The sequence below is a fragment of the Ictalurus punctatus genome, chromosome 1 (assembly GCF_001660625.3).
Source record: "Ictalurus punctatus breed USDA103 chromosome 1, Coco_2.0, whole genome shotgun sequence".
Classification (NCBI taxonomy): domain Eukaryota; kingdom Metazoa; phylum Chordata; class Actinopteri; order Siluriformes; family Ictaluridae; genus Ictalurus; species Ictalurus punctatus.
Genome location: NC_030416.2, coordinates 10,239,068 through 10,252,219, shown reverse-complemented (window position 1 = coordinate 10,252,219; position 13,152 = coordinate 10,239,068). Strand labels below are relative to the sequence as shown.

Here is a 13,152-nt window from a genome sequence, read left to right as displayed (position 1 = left end):
ATGTGCGGAATTAAGGGACCGTCTCTAAAGTTACACACGTTTCTAACTTCAATAGCATTTGAAGGGAATGACTTACAGTCATATAACCAAGTGTAAAGTGTTCATCTGGGTGTCAGGTATGATGCACACCTTTTAGATTTTTGATATTAAATAAACTATTAAATCATATATAAATATTGGCATGTATTTTATTACTGCATGGGCTCATACACAAAATATACCATAATTTAAAGCTCAATAGCCTTTGAAGGGAATGATGTACAGTCAAACAAACAACTGTAAAGTGTTCATCTAGGTGTCAGGTACGATGCACACCTTGTAGATTTTTGATATTTATTAAAATGATATATTTTGTGTATGAGCCCATTCTGTAGTGAAATACACGGCAATATTTATATATGATTTATTAGCTTATTTTGATATATATCAAAAATCTAAGAGGTGTACATTATAGCAGACACCTAGATGAACACTTTACAGTTGGTTATATGACTTTAAGTCATTCCCTTCAAATGCTATTGAAGTTAGAAACGTGTTTAACAATGTCGTATGTAACTTTAGAGACGGTCCCTTAATTTCCGCATACCCGCGAATATTGAACGTCCAACGTCAAGCCAACTTTATTCCAGTGACGTACGTTTCATTATGACGCCAAACTGCGACCAAGAGAGATGGAACATACCACTCTGTTTGGGGATTTTTGTGTGTGTTCGTATTTAACATTACTTAACATGAATAAACACTGTAGTGCTTATAGAAGTCAAACTTCATTTAAAGTTCAATTAATTAGTGGGAAAGTTTTAATTTCAACTACGCTGGATAGAACACACGCCACTATAAAACACCCCCCCACGGTGAATGGTAGCGTCCGTTATTTTAAAAACTCCAGTGTGGCTCTGGGAGGCTAGTAGCCTTGGGCGATCTGATACCAGGTAAATATGGACACTTTTGACTTTTTGAAAGCATGCACTTGAACTTACATGTACTTTCCTGTACTGGAGAGCAGTGCGTCATGATTTATGAGGTGAACGCATCGTTAATATGCTAAATCTCGCAACATTTCCATGACCGCGAAAAAAAGATTTTGTGATTTTATGCTCTCAACGTGACTGTAATTAGTTATGTGTACGTTAAAACCCAGGACAGATTTTAAGAAATAAATAAATAAATAAATAAATAAATAAATAAATAAATATGTAAATAATTAAATAATGAAATATTTTTATCTAAATAAATAAAATCACTGGAAAAGAAAACACCTTAGTATCAATATTCTTATGTGAGGATCGACCTCAGTATGGAAAGTATCGATACTTCAGGATCGATCTGCGCACCCCTAGAGTCTACGTGTGTGAGTGGTAAAGACCACAGACAGCTCAAATAGCTATAAATAACTAAATACTGGTCATGTTATTAAACGAGGAGCTGCTCTGTGGTACTACTAATGACATTTTGCTGCGGTTTAATCAGGTATTATTACAATAAAAAAATGCAGATAAAAGGAAAGTCACAAAAACACCCAAATTAAATTTTTAATCTTAAATATGATTTTGTAAATATGTGTAGGCCCCCCTTCTGTTTACAACAACTGGCTGGGCGAACAGTGTTGGACATAAAAAGGTACTCAAACTAACCATGTTTATGACACATTTTACATTTTATTATCGTTTTCAAAGGATAATTAATTCTATTCTGATCGTATTAATGACTATGATAGGGCGTAGGGTCCATTACAAGAGTTAATACTAAGATGGAGTAGCAGTAGACTAACAATAGTGAGCGTATTACATCATCCACACAAATGAAGAGTGAAGAGGATTATTAAAAGTTCATGCCAGAACTCGGAGAGCTTGTGACTGGCTGGTGCTGACACTCAGGTTCCTCTTTCTTTTTTTTCTTTTTTTTTTTCCTTTCTTTTTTTTTCTTTTTTTTTTTTTAAACCACTACTTAAAGCATCCTTTAACTTGCACACATACACACAATATACTAGATAATCAGATATACATTTTTTTTCCCAACCTAATTAAAAACTGATTTTCCCTTTTTAAACTTTAAGGGCAAAAGATCACATGCATATTGCGCAACATAGCGAAGATGTTCATGTAACTGTCCGTTAACAGCAAGTGTAAATTTCGTAGTGTATGAGTAGATAGAAATATCTACAGATGACAACCACTGTATTAAATAAAAGCTTTCAAAAGGTCTAGCCATAGACGGGAATCAGGAAGAGCAGGATATCTGTTAAGAACCAAGAAAGTTTAAAAAAAAAAAAAAAAAAAAAAAAAAAGGAAAGGAAAAAAAAGAAAAAAAGGAAAGAAAAAGAAAAAAAAAAGGCATTTTCTCAATATTTCAGTTGTCCATTACTGTACTTGTTTAAGTGAACATGAGCAGGCCTAGTAGGAAATTCCTTTCCACCAGCATATATTTCATTTAATCAGTCTTTGCTTTTGTTTTTCATATCTAATTTAGGTGGGCCTCTCGTACCTGGAGAGGTCATGTAAGATCACGTCACTATTTATTCCTTTCCGCTGCACCACTTCTGTTTATAGAGTCTTTGTTCACTCTTTTCTTCCCATAGGCCTCTCCTACCTCATGAACTGAGGTGTTCCACCTGTATGGCCGAGGCCTCCACTGTGATGCACAGGTCTTTGTGAGAGGACAGATCAGACACGCTGACTGTTTTGTACGAAACGTCTGCCGCCGTCACTGGTTTGTACTGCTGCAGGTCAAATACACATGGCACTCCATCTGGCTGTTGGTAAGCGTTGGTCCTCTCAGCACGACCTCCTGCAGCTCCTTCCGCACCTCCTCCTCCACTTCCTCCTCCAGCACCTCCTCCCCCTGCGGGGCTGTGGCTCTGCTGAGCTCCCGAGGGCGGAGTGGGTACCAGGTCCGGAGAGTGTTTCCGCATGTGCTTTATCAGGTACGTTTCCTATAAGCAAATAGACAGACACATGGATCATTTGAGAGAAGAAATTAAATGCTGATAATACATAAGGTATAATACATGGATGCTTTTGGTCAAGGTTATTGCCTTACTGAAGTGTAGGTGCGATTGCACAGGCCACAGGAGTACAGCTTCGCATGTTTCACTGTATGGGTTGAGAGATGGACCTCCAGGCTCGCCGAGTCCGTGTAGCCACGGTTACAGTGGTGGCACTTGAATGGCTTGTCTTTGTTGTGTTGGCGACGGTGAGACTGTGAACAGGTGATAGATCATTAAAAAGCAAGGCTGATATCTCAACCAAATGCCCATCTGTGGCAATTTGCCATGTGCCTCAAAGTTGTACAATATATTGTGCATTAATGAGAACACTTGAATTATTTGATTAATAAAAAAAAAAATCAAACAAGACAAAGAACTAATCTGTGTTAATGTTCATACAATCAATGATTAAAATAAGCTCACGTTTACTATGTTTACATGCACGTCAATATTCCTATATATTAATCAAAATTGAGCAATTCTCTAATCGAGTCATGTAAACACTGCGATCCGATTGGCCGATTCGGATTAAGACAATATTCCGATACCTTATTCAGAAAATCCACTGAAAGGAGCTCTAGGCGCATGCTCAGTCCACAAGGAATTGTGGGTGCTAACAGATGCTTAGCTGTAGGCTAGGTATTTAGGAATGGCAACTCGAGGATACTTACAACAACCATGTATACAGGAATATCCTGCTGCCTGTACGCATATAAACATCGTACTCGGAATATAGCTGCAACCCGAATATGAGCATCAAACGGAATTTGATGTGCATGTAAACAGTCAAGGACTAACATGTACCAACACCATGTAACATGTTTGGGATTGTTAATTCCGAAGTGAAGCTAAAAGCAAGTTCCAATATTTACACCAGTTAAACATGTCCCAACATGCTGTAATTCAGTTTTTGCGCATTTATGTTGGACTCTTTAGTCATGGATTCAGTAAACATTAGTCAACGCAGGGGTATTTCGTTAACATTTACTTAAATGTCAATTAATATGTTAACTTACATTTGAACTTTGTTTAATGTTCGTGGTCTATGTGGTTTGCTCACGTTAACTAACGCTATAAATAATGTTGGTTAATTACGGGAACCGTAACATGGTTTTCAATGTACAAGTATGCCCTCCAGTTAAAATCCAATTTTAAATAAGTTCTGTTTAGCAAAAGAATCATGAAATTAACTGCACAAAGTTCCACGCTGTAGGATTTATAAGTGCATTATTTTACAGCATAGGTCATTAAATGGAAAGTTAAAATATGGTGCAGTTATTAGAGATATTCCAGATATATTATCTTCTTTTACATTGCAACTAATTCCAAATAAACACCTTTACCATGGAAAAGCCACCCCCCCCCCCTTAAAACTTTACCAAAAATAGTATTAAATATTTCCAACCAACATTCGTAATTTGATAGCACAAAAATGTTTTTTCACATAACTGGTGATGGTCATGTCCCTGGGACAGTTTTAGAAAGGTTGAGAATAAAGAGGGACTCTTGGAGAACAGTGGTACAGGGGAGTAACATTTCAACAGTTCCAGCCATTTATTTATATTTATATTTATATATATAAAAAGTCTAGAACATCCTGATAAGTAACCTTTTTGCTTATTTATCCATCCTTCTCAATCACTTGTAAACCAGCAGAAGGCCATGAAAGATCTGGCTGAAGAAGCTGAGCAGAGCAGCTTTCAGATCTGGGTGAGGAGAAAGGATCAGTGTTGGGGTAGTGACACCTAACCCGAGGTCTAGTTGCAGGGGGTGGAAGGGCGACGTCCCTGCCACTGCTCCTCCACCAGGAGACGTTCTGGGGTTAAAGGAGCGGAACGTTGTTGAGTGGTGGTACCCGACTGACGACCCTGAAGCTGACCTATGCCATATGGAATCAGTGGCACTGAACACACATTAACTCTGCCAATGGGGCTTGTCACAGCATTAGTCACTAGGGAGGCCTGTATGGCTCTGGTTGCGTTAGGCAAACATGCCTGAGTGGTATTAGGTGTAGTAGTTTGTTGTTTTCGGCATACAATGAAAGGATGTTAAAAGCGGGAGTAAAAACATCAAAGAGCCAATCCATACAATCAGTTGTTAGCTAGCCAGGAAACTCTTTGCCAACCTAAGCATCTCTTACCACCATTTTTTTTTTTTGGGATGCATTTAGAACAGAGGCGTAAAACTTGTTTATGTAATGGGCTACATTGCGCTTAGTCCAAGATCAGGTGGGTTGGACCAAAAACCAAAATGAGTTTAGTGACCTCGAATACATCAACTCCTCCTCTACAATGTGTTCGTTTATCCACACTGCCTTGCAGTAAGTACTTTTCCACATTCTGTAGTGTTACAACGTGAAACTGAAAATAGGCTTAATAATTGGTATAATGTGTTATGAAGCCACACAAAATAACTCATAATATTGAAAGGGGCCATTAGTTGCGATTGCATAAGGATTCACCTCCGTTAATATGAAGTGCTAAAGGAGTCCTTTCGGAAATAGACATGTTTACAGTGTTGGGTTTGGCTTGCTAATGAACAATTAAATCGTTAGCACATTTTGTAAGTAGATACATTTATAGTTTAATGCTCTATAGTGGAATACGAAAAAGGTAAGAGGTACATCCCAAAATCAGCAAACTTATGCATTATTCTGTGCCATTTTGTAGTAGAAATGGTGCGAGTAGTGTGTTCAAACCAACGAGAAAATACCAACAAGGAGAAGTGCACAAGTACTGGCATGATGCACTTATTCAATCAAACTAAAACGAAGCATGGAATGTTGGGACACTTCATGCGTTCAACGGTTGCAGCTTTGCTTACATAGTGGAAGAGGGGCGGAGCTACCAGGCACTGACACTGGATCAAATTTGCCCAGAATAAAATGATTTTTTTTTTTTTTTTTTAAAAGGAGTGTGAAAACTTCAGTAAATTAATTTCTTCATTTTACTGTTTGTTACCTTGAAACTGTGAAATTAATTGTCCTTGACTCTGGGTATTCTGATAAAGCTAGCGGCGTCACATTACATGCGTTTGACAGCGTCGAGTGTGAAACGGCTTATACCTCTGGTTAGTAAAAATTTAAAAAAATTAAAAAATCTTTCCATTTGAGACCCAAGAAAAGAAAAAAAAAAAAGTCATCCATGAGATGATACTGCCCTTCTAAAATGCACACACTTGACAGTAGAGTACATAATGCATAGTGTATAGCACCTCATTTGGGACACAGTTGTGGTCTTCCATCCATCCATCCATGGATGGATGGACAGACAGTTGTGGTCTTTTTAAAATAAAATAAAAATATGATTTTAAATATAAAACACAGATAAATTCATTAAGCGTGTCAGATTAGAACCTTTATCGGACCTTATGTTAGATACCCCTGATTTAAACTATCACACTTTCTCTTAGAAGACATTTATGGACAGAGCCTCGGGTGTCAGTACTTTTTAAAAACACGGTCCTTTTAAAGTTTCCCATCACAGGAAACTGTTCAGGACCGAGGAGCTTGTGCTTCCCAGTTTCTCAGGTCACATGACATGCATTTTTTTTGTTGATGTCATTAACATCAAGAGGGGGAGAAGGGGGGGATGGCTGGTTGTTGTTGCTGCCTGCTGTTGCCGTTATAACGTAATAGATAACAGGTACTAATTAGTCTTGTTCTAAAGGATATAATATCCACCAGAAGATTTACAAATCAGAGAGTTGATTCCCTATACCTGAAGATTTGACAGCTGAGTGAAGGCCTTCTCGCAGCCTGGATGGGTACACTTATACGGCCGGTCTCCTGTGTGGATTCTGTACAAATGGGAGCAGGGATTTTTGTTAAAAAAAAAAAAAAAAAAAAAAAAAAAAAAAAGTAGGTTTCCTTTAGAAAATTAAAAGACGCGTGTAAAGTGAGCACGCTAATGGAGGTGGGGAGATGAACAAAGCTACCTGTGATGCTGCTGTAGGTGGCTGAGTTGCCTGAAGGTCTTCTGGCAGTAAGAGCAGGTATAGGGTTTCACTCCGGTGTGGATCCGCACGTGTTGGGCCAAATAACTGGTGTTGGCGAAGGACTTCGAGCAGTGCGGACACTTATGGGGTTTGGATTCAGTGTGGTTTCTGTATGGAAAGAAAAGCAGAGAGAAGACGGAGAGTGAGAGAAATTTCAGTGGTACTATAATTCACAGAGGACTGTATAGGAATATCTGTAAACGCAACGTGGTATGCTCCTAGCTTTAGTGTCATGCAGAAACCCCCGAGTCATCTCGGTTTATTCTCAGAATTATTCAAACTCCTCCATAACTGATTCGATTCTAATAAACGCGCCTAAATATATCCCAGTCATAAAACAGCACTATATTTTTATCCACATTTACAGCAGTTTACCAATTACCACCAAACTCTATAAATTTGTGCTATTATACAGTATATTTAATACATGCTACATTAAACACAGTAACACTGTATAGCAAAAATAAACCCTTTCCATATTGAAGTCATAATCTACTGACATTTCATGATCGAATTCAAAATGGCGGCCGGACGACTGATGGAGGTGTTTGTTCTAGGTGACTGGAAGGCCAGATCCATCAAGTCCATGATTTAGTGTCAAATTTCCCCAAAACCTGCTGTCTATAATCATGCTGTAGAGAGTTTGGCATGGCACAGGACCTTTCTGTGACCTCTATTATACTGCTCCTGCTCTGATTTAATGTGTTTGTGTGAGTCTGTGCAGTGATTGAAAGTCAGAGCGAGACGTCTACAGGCGATAAAAAGGAGGGGGGGGGGGGGGGGGGGCGACAGGTTTGAACAGTAATGGAAGGTGTGACAGGAAGGAAACGAGGGAATTCAGAAATAGAACAGCGCAGAAGTGTAAGAAAGCAAGAAACGTTCGAACAAAGACAGACACGTTACTGGCTTCTTTGGGTCACTCATTCAGAAACTGGTCCAGCATGAGGTCCGTGGCATGCTCGGATATTTTAAGGCGTTAAAAACCTCGCTCAGGCTTTTGCATCTTTGCACGAATTTGATTAAAGCTACATACCTACACATAAAGTACATACCTAACTCGCTCTTCTGTTTAACCATACAGATGACGTTATGTTCCTCTAGGACAAAGTTTGACGTTAGACGGCATTTCCCTGCGTCCTACGTTGCTACTCCATGTCTAAAGGACCTTGCTACAGAAAAGCCAAGAATAGTATCCTAATTCCCTGGCAGCACTGTAGGACATGTCACATCACGCCCTTTCACATAGCCCTTGTCTGCCAACGAGGAACTAGTCCTGGTGCTTAATCTCGAAGCGTTCCAGATCTTCCACCACAAATGAGCCAAAACTCTGCTGGTCTATAATCAAGAACTGTGGTGCTTGGGACATGGGGGTAGAAGTCGCGGTGTCACTATACCAACTCCTCAATTTTCTGCATACGTTAATAGACGGCGGAAACGACTGCGAAAAGAAAAACATTGGAGCCATGAATCAGTGCCGAGTCAGAAACGGACAGTTGTACGGACAGCTGAACAAAACGTGACAAGAGAGTCATTGTTAATGCTGATGAAACCTGCTTTAAGCAGACACACACTTAGAATAAAACCGGTAACAGGGTGACAAATGTATGACTTATACCCTCACTGGCCTCTTTAATAGGAACACCTGTAACCCTGCTCATTCATGCAATTATCCAAATCAGCCAATCGTGTGGTGGCAGCATAAAGCATAAAATCATGCAGATTAAGATCGAGAGCTTCGGGCAATGCAGAACTGCCGCTTATGTGATGGGGGCTTTTGTTTAACCGGACCGTGTGTAAATGTTAGAGACTGTTGTGTGTTAAAATCCTACTAGCTTAGCAGTTTTTGAAACACTCAGTCTGACACCAACAACCATCCCTCAGACAAACTCACTGAAATGTTCGATGTGAACACTGACTGAACACGTATCTGTAGAATCTTATGCATTGTGCTGCCGCCAATTTGACGATCGGCTAATCGGATAATTGCATGAAGCAGTAGGTGTACAAGTGTTCCTATTATTTTTTTTTTGTTATTGTTGTGGCCAAAAATGTTTTTATTTCTTCAAATTATGATGTGACGGAGTTTTTTTGTGCTGTTTTTGCGGGAAAGTACTACAATCGGCGGAATCGCAATTTGCCGAATTTGAAACGGGCTAATTTTGCAGTTGAAATTTGTTTAGCAAACGAGACGCTTTAGCTGTGCTCACATTCGACGCACGTGAGCGTCGTGACGATGCCCAAATCTGCCGACAACCTGCGAGTAATTTTGAAAAACTGCAAGCCCCTCCGAATATTCCGGCGTTTGACTGAATTTGCGTGAATTTCCGTGATCGCGGAATCCCGGAGGGACTTGATTAACGTGTCCAGGAAGTGACCGTGTAAGACGTATTGTTGTCCTCGACGGTATCGATGAGCTCTGGAGTATTTGATTTTGGATGGTGAAATGGTGTACGTTCTTATAATCCAGAGGTAATACCATGCCATGTCCTTCGTGTTGATCACTTGTTCAGACTGTTAGGAGTGTATTGACAAACTCCTACACTGGATTACATAACGGTTCAGAACCATGTAAAAGTAGAGATGCACCGATTTATCGGCCGATAAAGGCTATTTTCCACTCTATTGGAAATCGGAAGATTATATCCTGTCAATCAAAAGAGGGCGGGAAAACGCATGGATTTCATGCTGTGTGTAAAGATGAAGTCTCTTGTGTGGAATGACGACAAAACTGCAGTCTGTAATCTCTGCACTGCTAAAATTTTACACCGGACGCTGCAGCAGTGAAGCGGGAGTTCCGGCGTCGAGTCTGATTTTTTAATTTATTTATTTTTGTCGCGCTACTCGCGGTGAATTAATGCACCAGTACACAGCTGAAAGATTTAAATGAAGATGAGCTTGCAGAAAAGTATAAATTACACAGAAAAATACATTTGTAGACTATTGTATTTCATATCCAGTCAATGTTAAAATAAAAACAGTTGATCTTATATATTAGCAGTTTGATGTTCAGTGATGAAGTAGAAATGCTTGTGTTTGTGGGGAGTGAATGCGAGACTAACGGGAGGTTTTTTAGAATTCAGTCAATGTTAATATGAATGAATAACATTCAATAAGTTAAGAAATCTTACTTTAATCTTCAGAATTTAGTTCATGTGTTAATGTTAATTAGAGTCATGTGTTTTCTGTTTACGAGACCAGTTACTGTGAAACAACTTGTTTGTTCTTTTAGAATTGTGGAATTAATTATTATTAATTTAAAAGAAGGTCTAAAAGGCAGAACTATCGGTATCGGCTGAGGAATTTAGTATCGGTTGCGTCTCTAATATAAAGTCCACTGGTTCCCTGAACAAACACCAGCTTGGGCTTGATGTTTGGGGGGTAAACATGGGAACAAACTGATACCTGAACCCTAAAACACTGCAAACCCTGTTGATTTCAAATTAATTAACTGTAAGCCACACATACGCATCACGTTTTGACTGTTTAGCATTAAACTGTATTTTTTTAGAGCTCTCTCTCTCTCTCAGACACAAACACACACACACACACACACAAACACACTCCACATCCTGGCGCTCGGTGCATCCTCCAGTACCGTGTGTGCTGCTGTAAGTGACTGAGCTGCCTGAATGCCTTCTGGCAGTAGGAGCAGATGTAGGGCTTAGCGCCGCTGTGGATGCGGATGTGCTGCGCCAGGTAGCTGGAGTTAGCGAAGGATTTGGAGCAGTGCGGGCACTGGTGCGCCTTCACCTCCGTGTGCGACTTGGAATGCAGCTGCATGTCTGACTTATTGCAGAACGTCAGGCCGCACATCCGGCACCTACAGACACATACACACACACAAACACACACCGGGGAAGGAAATAGGAGGATGGGGAGAAAGGAGAAACACAGGAGCAAGAAGAGGTGAAGAGAGGGAAAGTTGGGGGAAAGATGATATGGGGTCATGGGTGAGTCGAGGTTAAAGAATGAACGCAGGAGGAGAAAGTGAGAGGAAGAGTGAAATGAAGTGCAGTGGAATGAATCGGGGAAGGAAAGGGAGGGGACAGAAAGAGACAGCCCGGGGGGGGGTATGGTGGGAGAGAGAGGGAGAGAGAGGGAGAGGGGGGGGGGGGGAGGGAGAGAGAGAGGGGATGAGATCAGTGAAGAAAAACAACAGAAGGAAACTGTAGACTCTGCCGACAAATCAGAAAGATGAGAAGGAAAGGCAAGACATACAAGCGCAGACAGATGAAGGAGACAGGAGTGACCGAGTGAGTGGAGTAGAGTGCTGTCGTGTGGCGGAGTGGGTGTGTGTGGAACTGGCAAAGCCATGCTGGCACATGCAGCCAACGACACACACATAGTGAAACGCTACTTAGACTACGCAAAGCCAACACACATACGGACCGAGACACATTCAACACAGCCTAAGAAGCACAAGCGTATGAGTGTGTGTGTGTGTGTGTGTGTGTGTGTGTTTGCTGGGGGCCATGCATTGCTGCAGTGCAAGTGGACAATGCACTAAAGGATCGCTATTTCAGTCCTGCCTGTGCTAGAAGCTTTCAGAAACACACACACACACACACACACACACACACACACACACACAATATGCATGCTAACGTCCGAGACACTGTACCTGTAGGTCTTTGATCCATCCTTTCCAGCAGGTCCTTCATCAGCAGAGAGATCATAGGGGTCGGCAGGATGATGCTGAGGAGAGGAGAGAGAGCATCTCTACTGTTAGCACGTGCACACACACACACACACACACACACAACCCCCCACAGCCCCGCCCCCACAAAAACAAACAAACAAAACATCCTAACTCTTAACACAATGGAGCAACACATTCCTGTTCCTATATGAAGTGAATAATTGTAAATTTTCTTCACTTATCAATTTGTAATATGTTTGTATGACCGCTCACACAGGAGTCACATGCTGGCCCTCACAGAACATACATTTTTTTAGATTGTGTTAACTTGTTAACACAACATTTCTCACACACTTCAATCACTTCCTGCAGAGCGACAGCACAGCGGCTCATACGAGGAGCTGTAAAGTAGGACATGCGTCATGCCAGTGGGAAATACACAGCACTGCCAGGCCGATAAAATATCAAACTTTTTTGGCTATCTAACACGAGACTGGGCTGGTTTGGTGCCGTTAGCCAAGGGGAGACACAACTAAGCCATCACTGTATAGGTTTAGCCATTATGTTATTTCACTTTCGCGTCCTCCTGTGACTCTACACCATTTCCTTACTCTCCACTGCTTAAGGACTGAATAAAATGCTTGGCGTTTGTGCATTTTAAAGCGGATGGAAGTTGTACAATGCTGCAGTTATAAGACAGGCACTTTCAGAGGTGTTTCACCAACTTGCAGAAATAATTCACTTCCTCAGACAGCGAGAATGCACTTCTGATGTGCTTCTCCATCAGTAAGAGTAAGTAAAAGATTCTGGTTAGACTCTTCACTGTCCTCCATATTTAACTGGATCGCAAAGCTACCGCAAGGTTTCTTTAAATACTACGGCGGCTTAGCTGCCACCGCTAGCTGTTGTGAAGTCAGTCAATCTGACTTCCTGTTTGGGGGGGGGGATACATCAATGTACAGATTCAAATCACAGCTAAGAAGCTATTTCATACAGACTCTAAATGGCTTAAATAAAGAATCCTTATTAATCTTAGCTTCACAGATTAGTGACCCCAAATCCTTTATTTAGTCAACAAGAAATTACTGAAAGCTGTTGAATGTAAGGTTTAGGATTTCAACCCTCTTTGGTTGAAATGTGCTATTGCAAGCTACTTGTGAAAGAATATTTTGCAACGTGGGCTGTGTTGGTGCTTTGCATGCATTCATCTCTCGTGTCCAGTCGACACACATTCGGGGATGATTCAAACCACTGAAGCCCACTATTCAGTATGCCTAAATAGTACAGCCACCAATGGTGCAGTGACGAACGTATTTAATATGGCAGTATACTTATTGAAAGCAAATGATTTTTTCAAAGATCACTCAAATATTACTCGCTCACTCTTGCCTGATATAACAGAGTTTGGTTAGATGTGTTTTATTCACAAATGATGAAAAGTCTGCTTTTAATGAGTCATTAAGGTGAACTAATCGGTCACTGCCATGCATGGACTCATTCCTTTCATCTAGTTCCTGCCGACAGGCTTCAC

General features: G+C 40.7%; 1 protein-coding gene across 3 annotated transcripts in view; it reads right to left on the bottom strand.

The window, feature by feature from the left end:
• Positions 1-1,638: 1,638 nt before the first annotated feature.
• znf384b (zinc finger protein 384 b) overlaps positions 1,639-13,152 on the bottom strand; it is a 25,352-nt gene continuing 13,838 nt past the window's right edge. For 2 of the 3 annotated variants that reach the window (XM_053680535.1, XM_053680540.1), the window contains exons 6-11: positions 11,604-11,677; positions 10,578-10,802; positions 6,923-7,090; positions 6,706-6,784; positions 3,040-3,198; positions 1,639-2,932 (exon numbers count right to left, since the gene is read on the bottom strand). In XM_053680535.1, coding sequence (XP_053536510.1) covers positions 2,591-2,932; positions 3,040-3,198; positions 6,706-6,784; positions 6,923-7,090; positions 10,578-10,802; positions 11,604-11,677 — 1,047 coding nt within the window. In that variant the 3' untranslated portion in view covers positions 1,639-2,590. The remainder of the gene's footprint in view (positions 2,933-3,039; positions 3,199-6,705; positions 6,785-6,922; positions 7,091-10,577; positions 10,803-11,603; positions 11,678-13,152) is intronic. The other variant, XM_053680544.1, reaches the window with a different exon arrangement.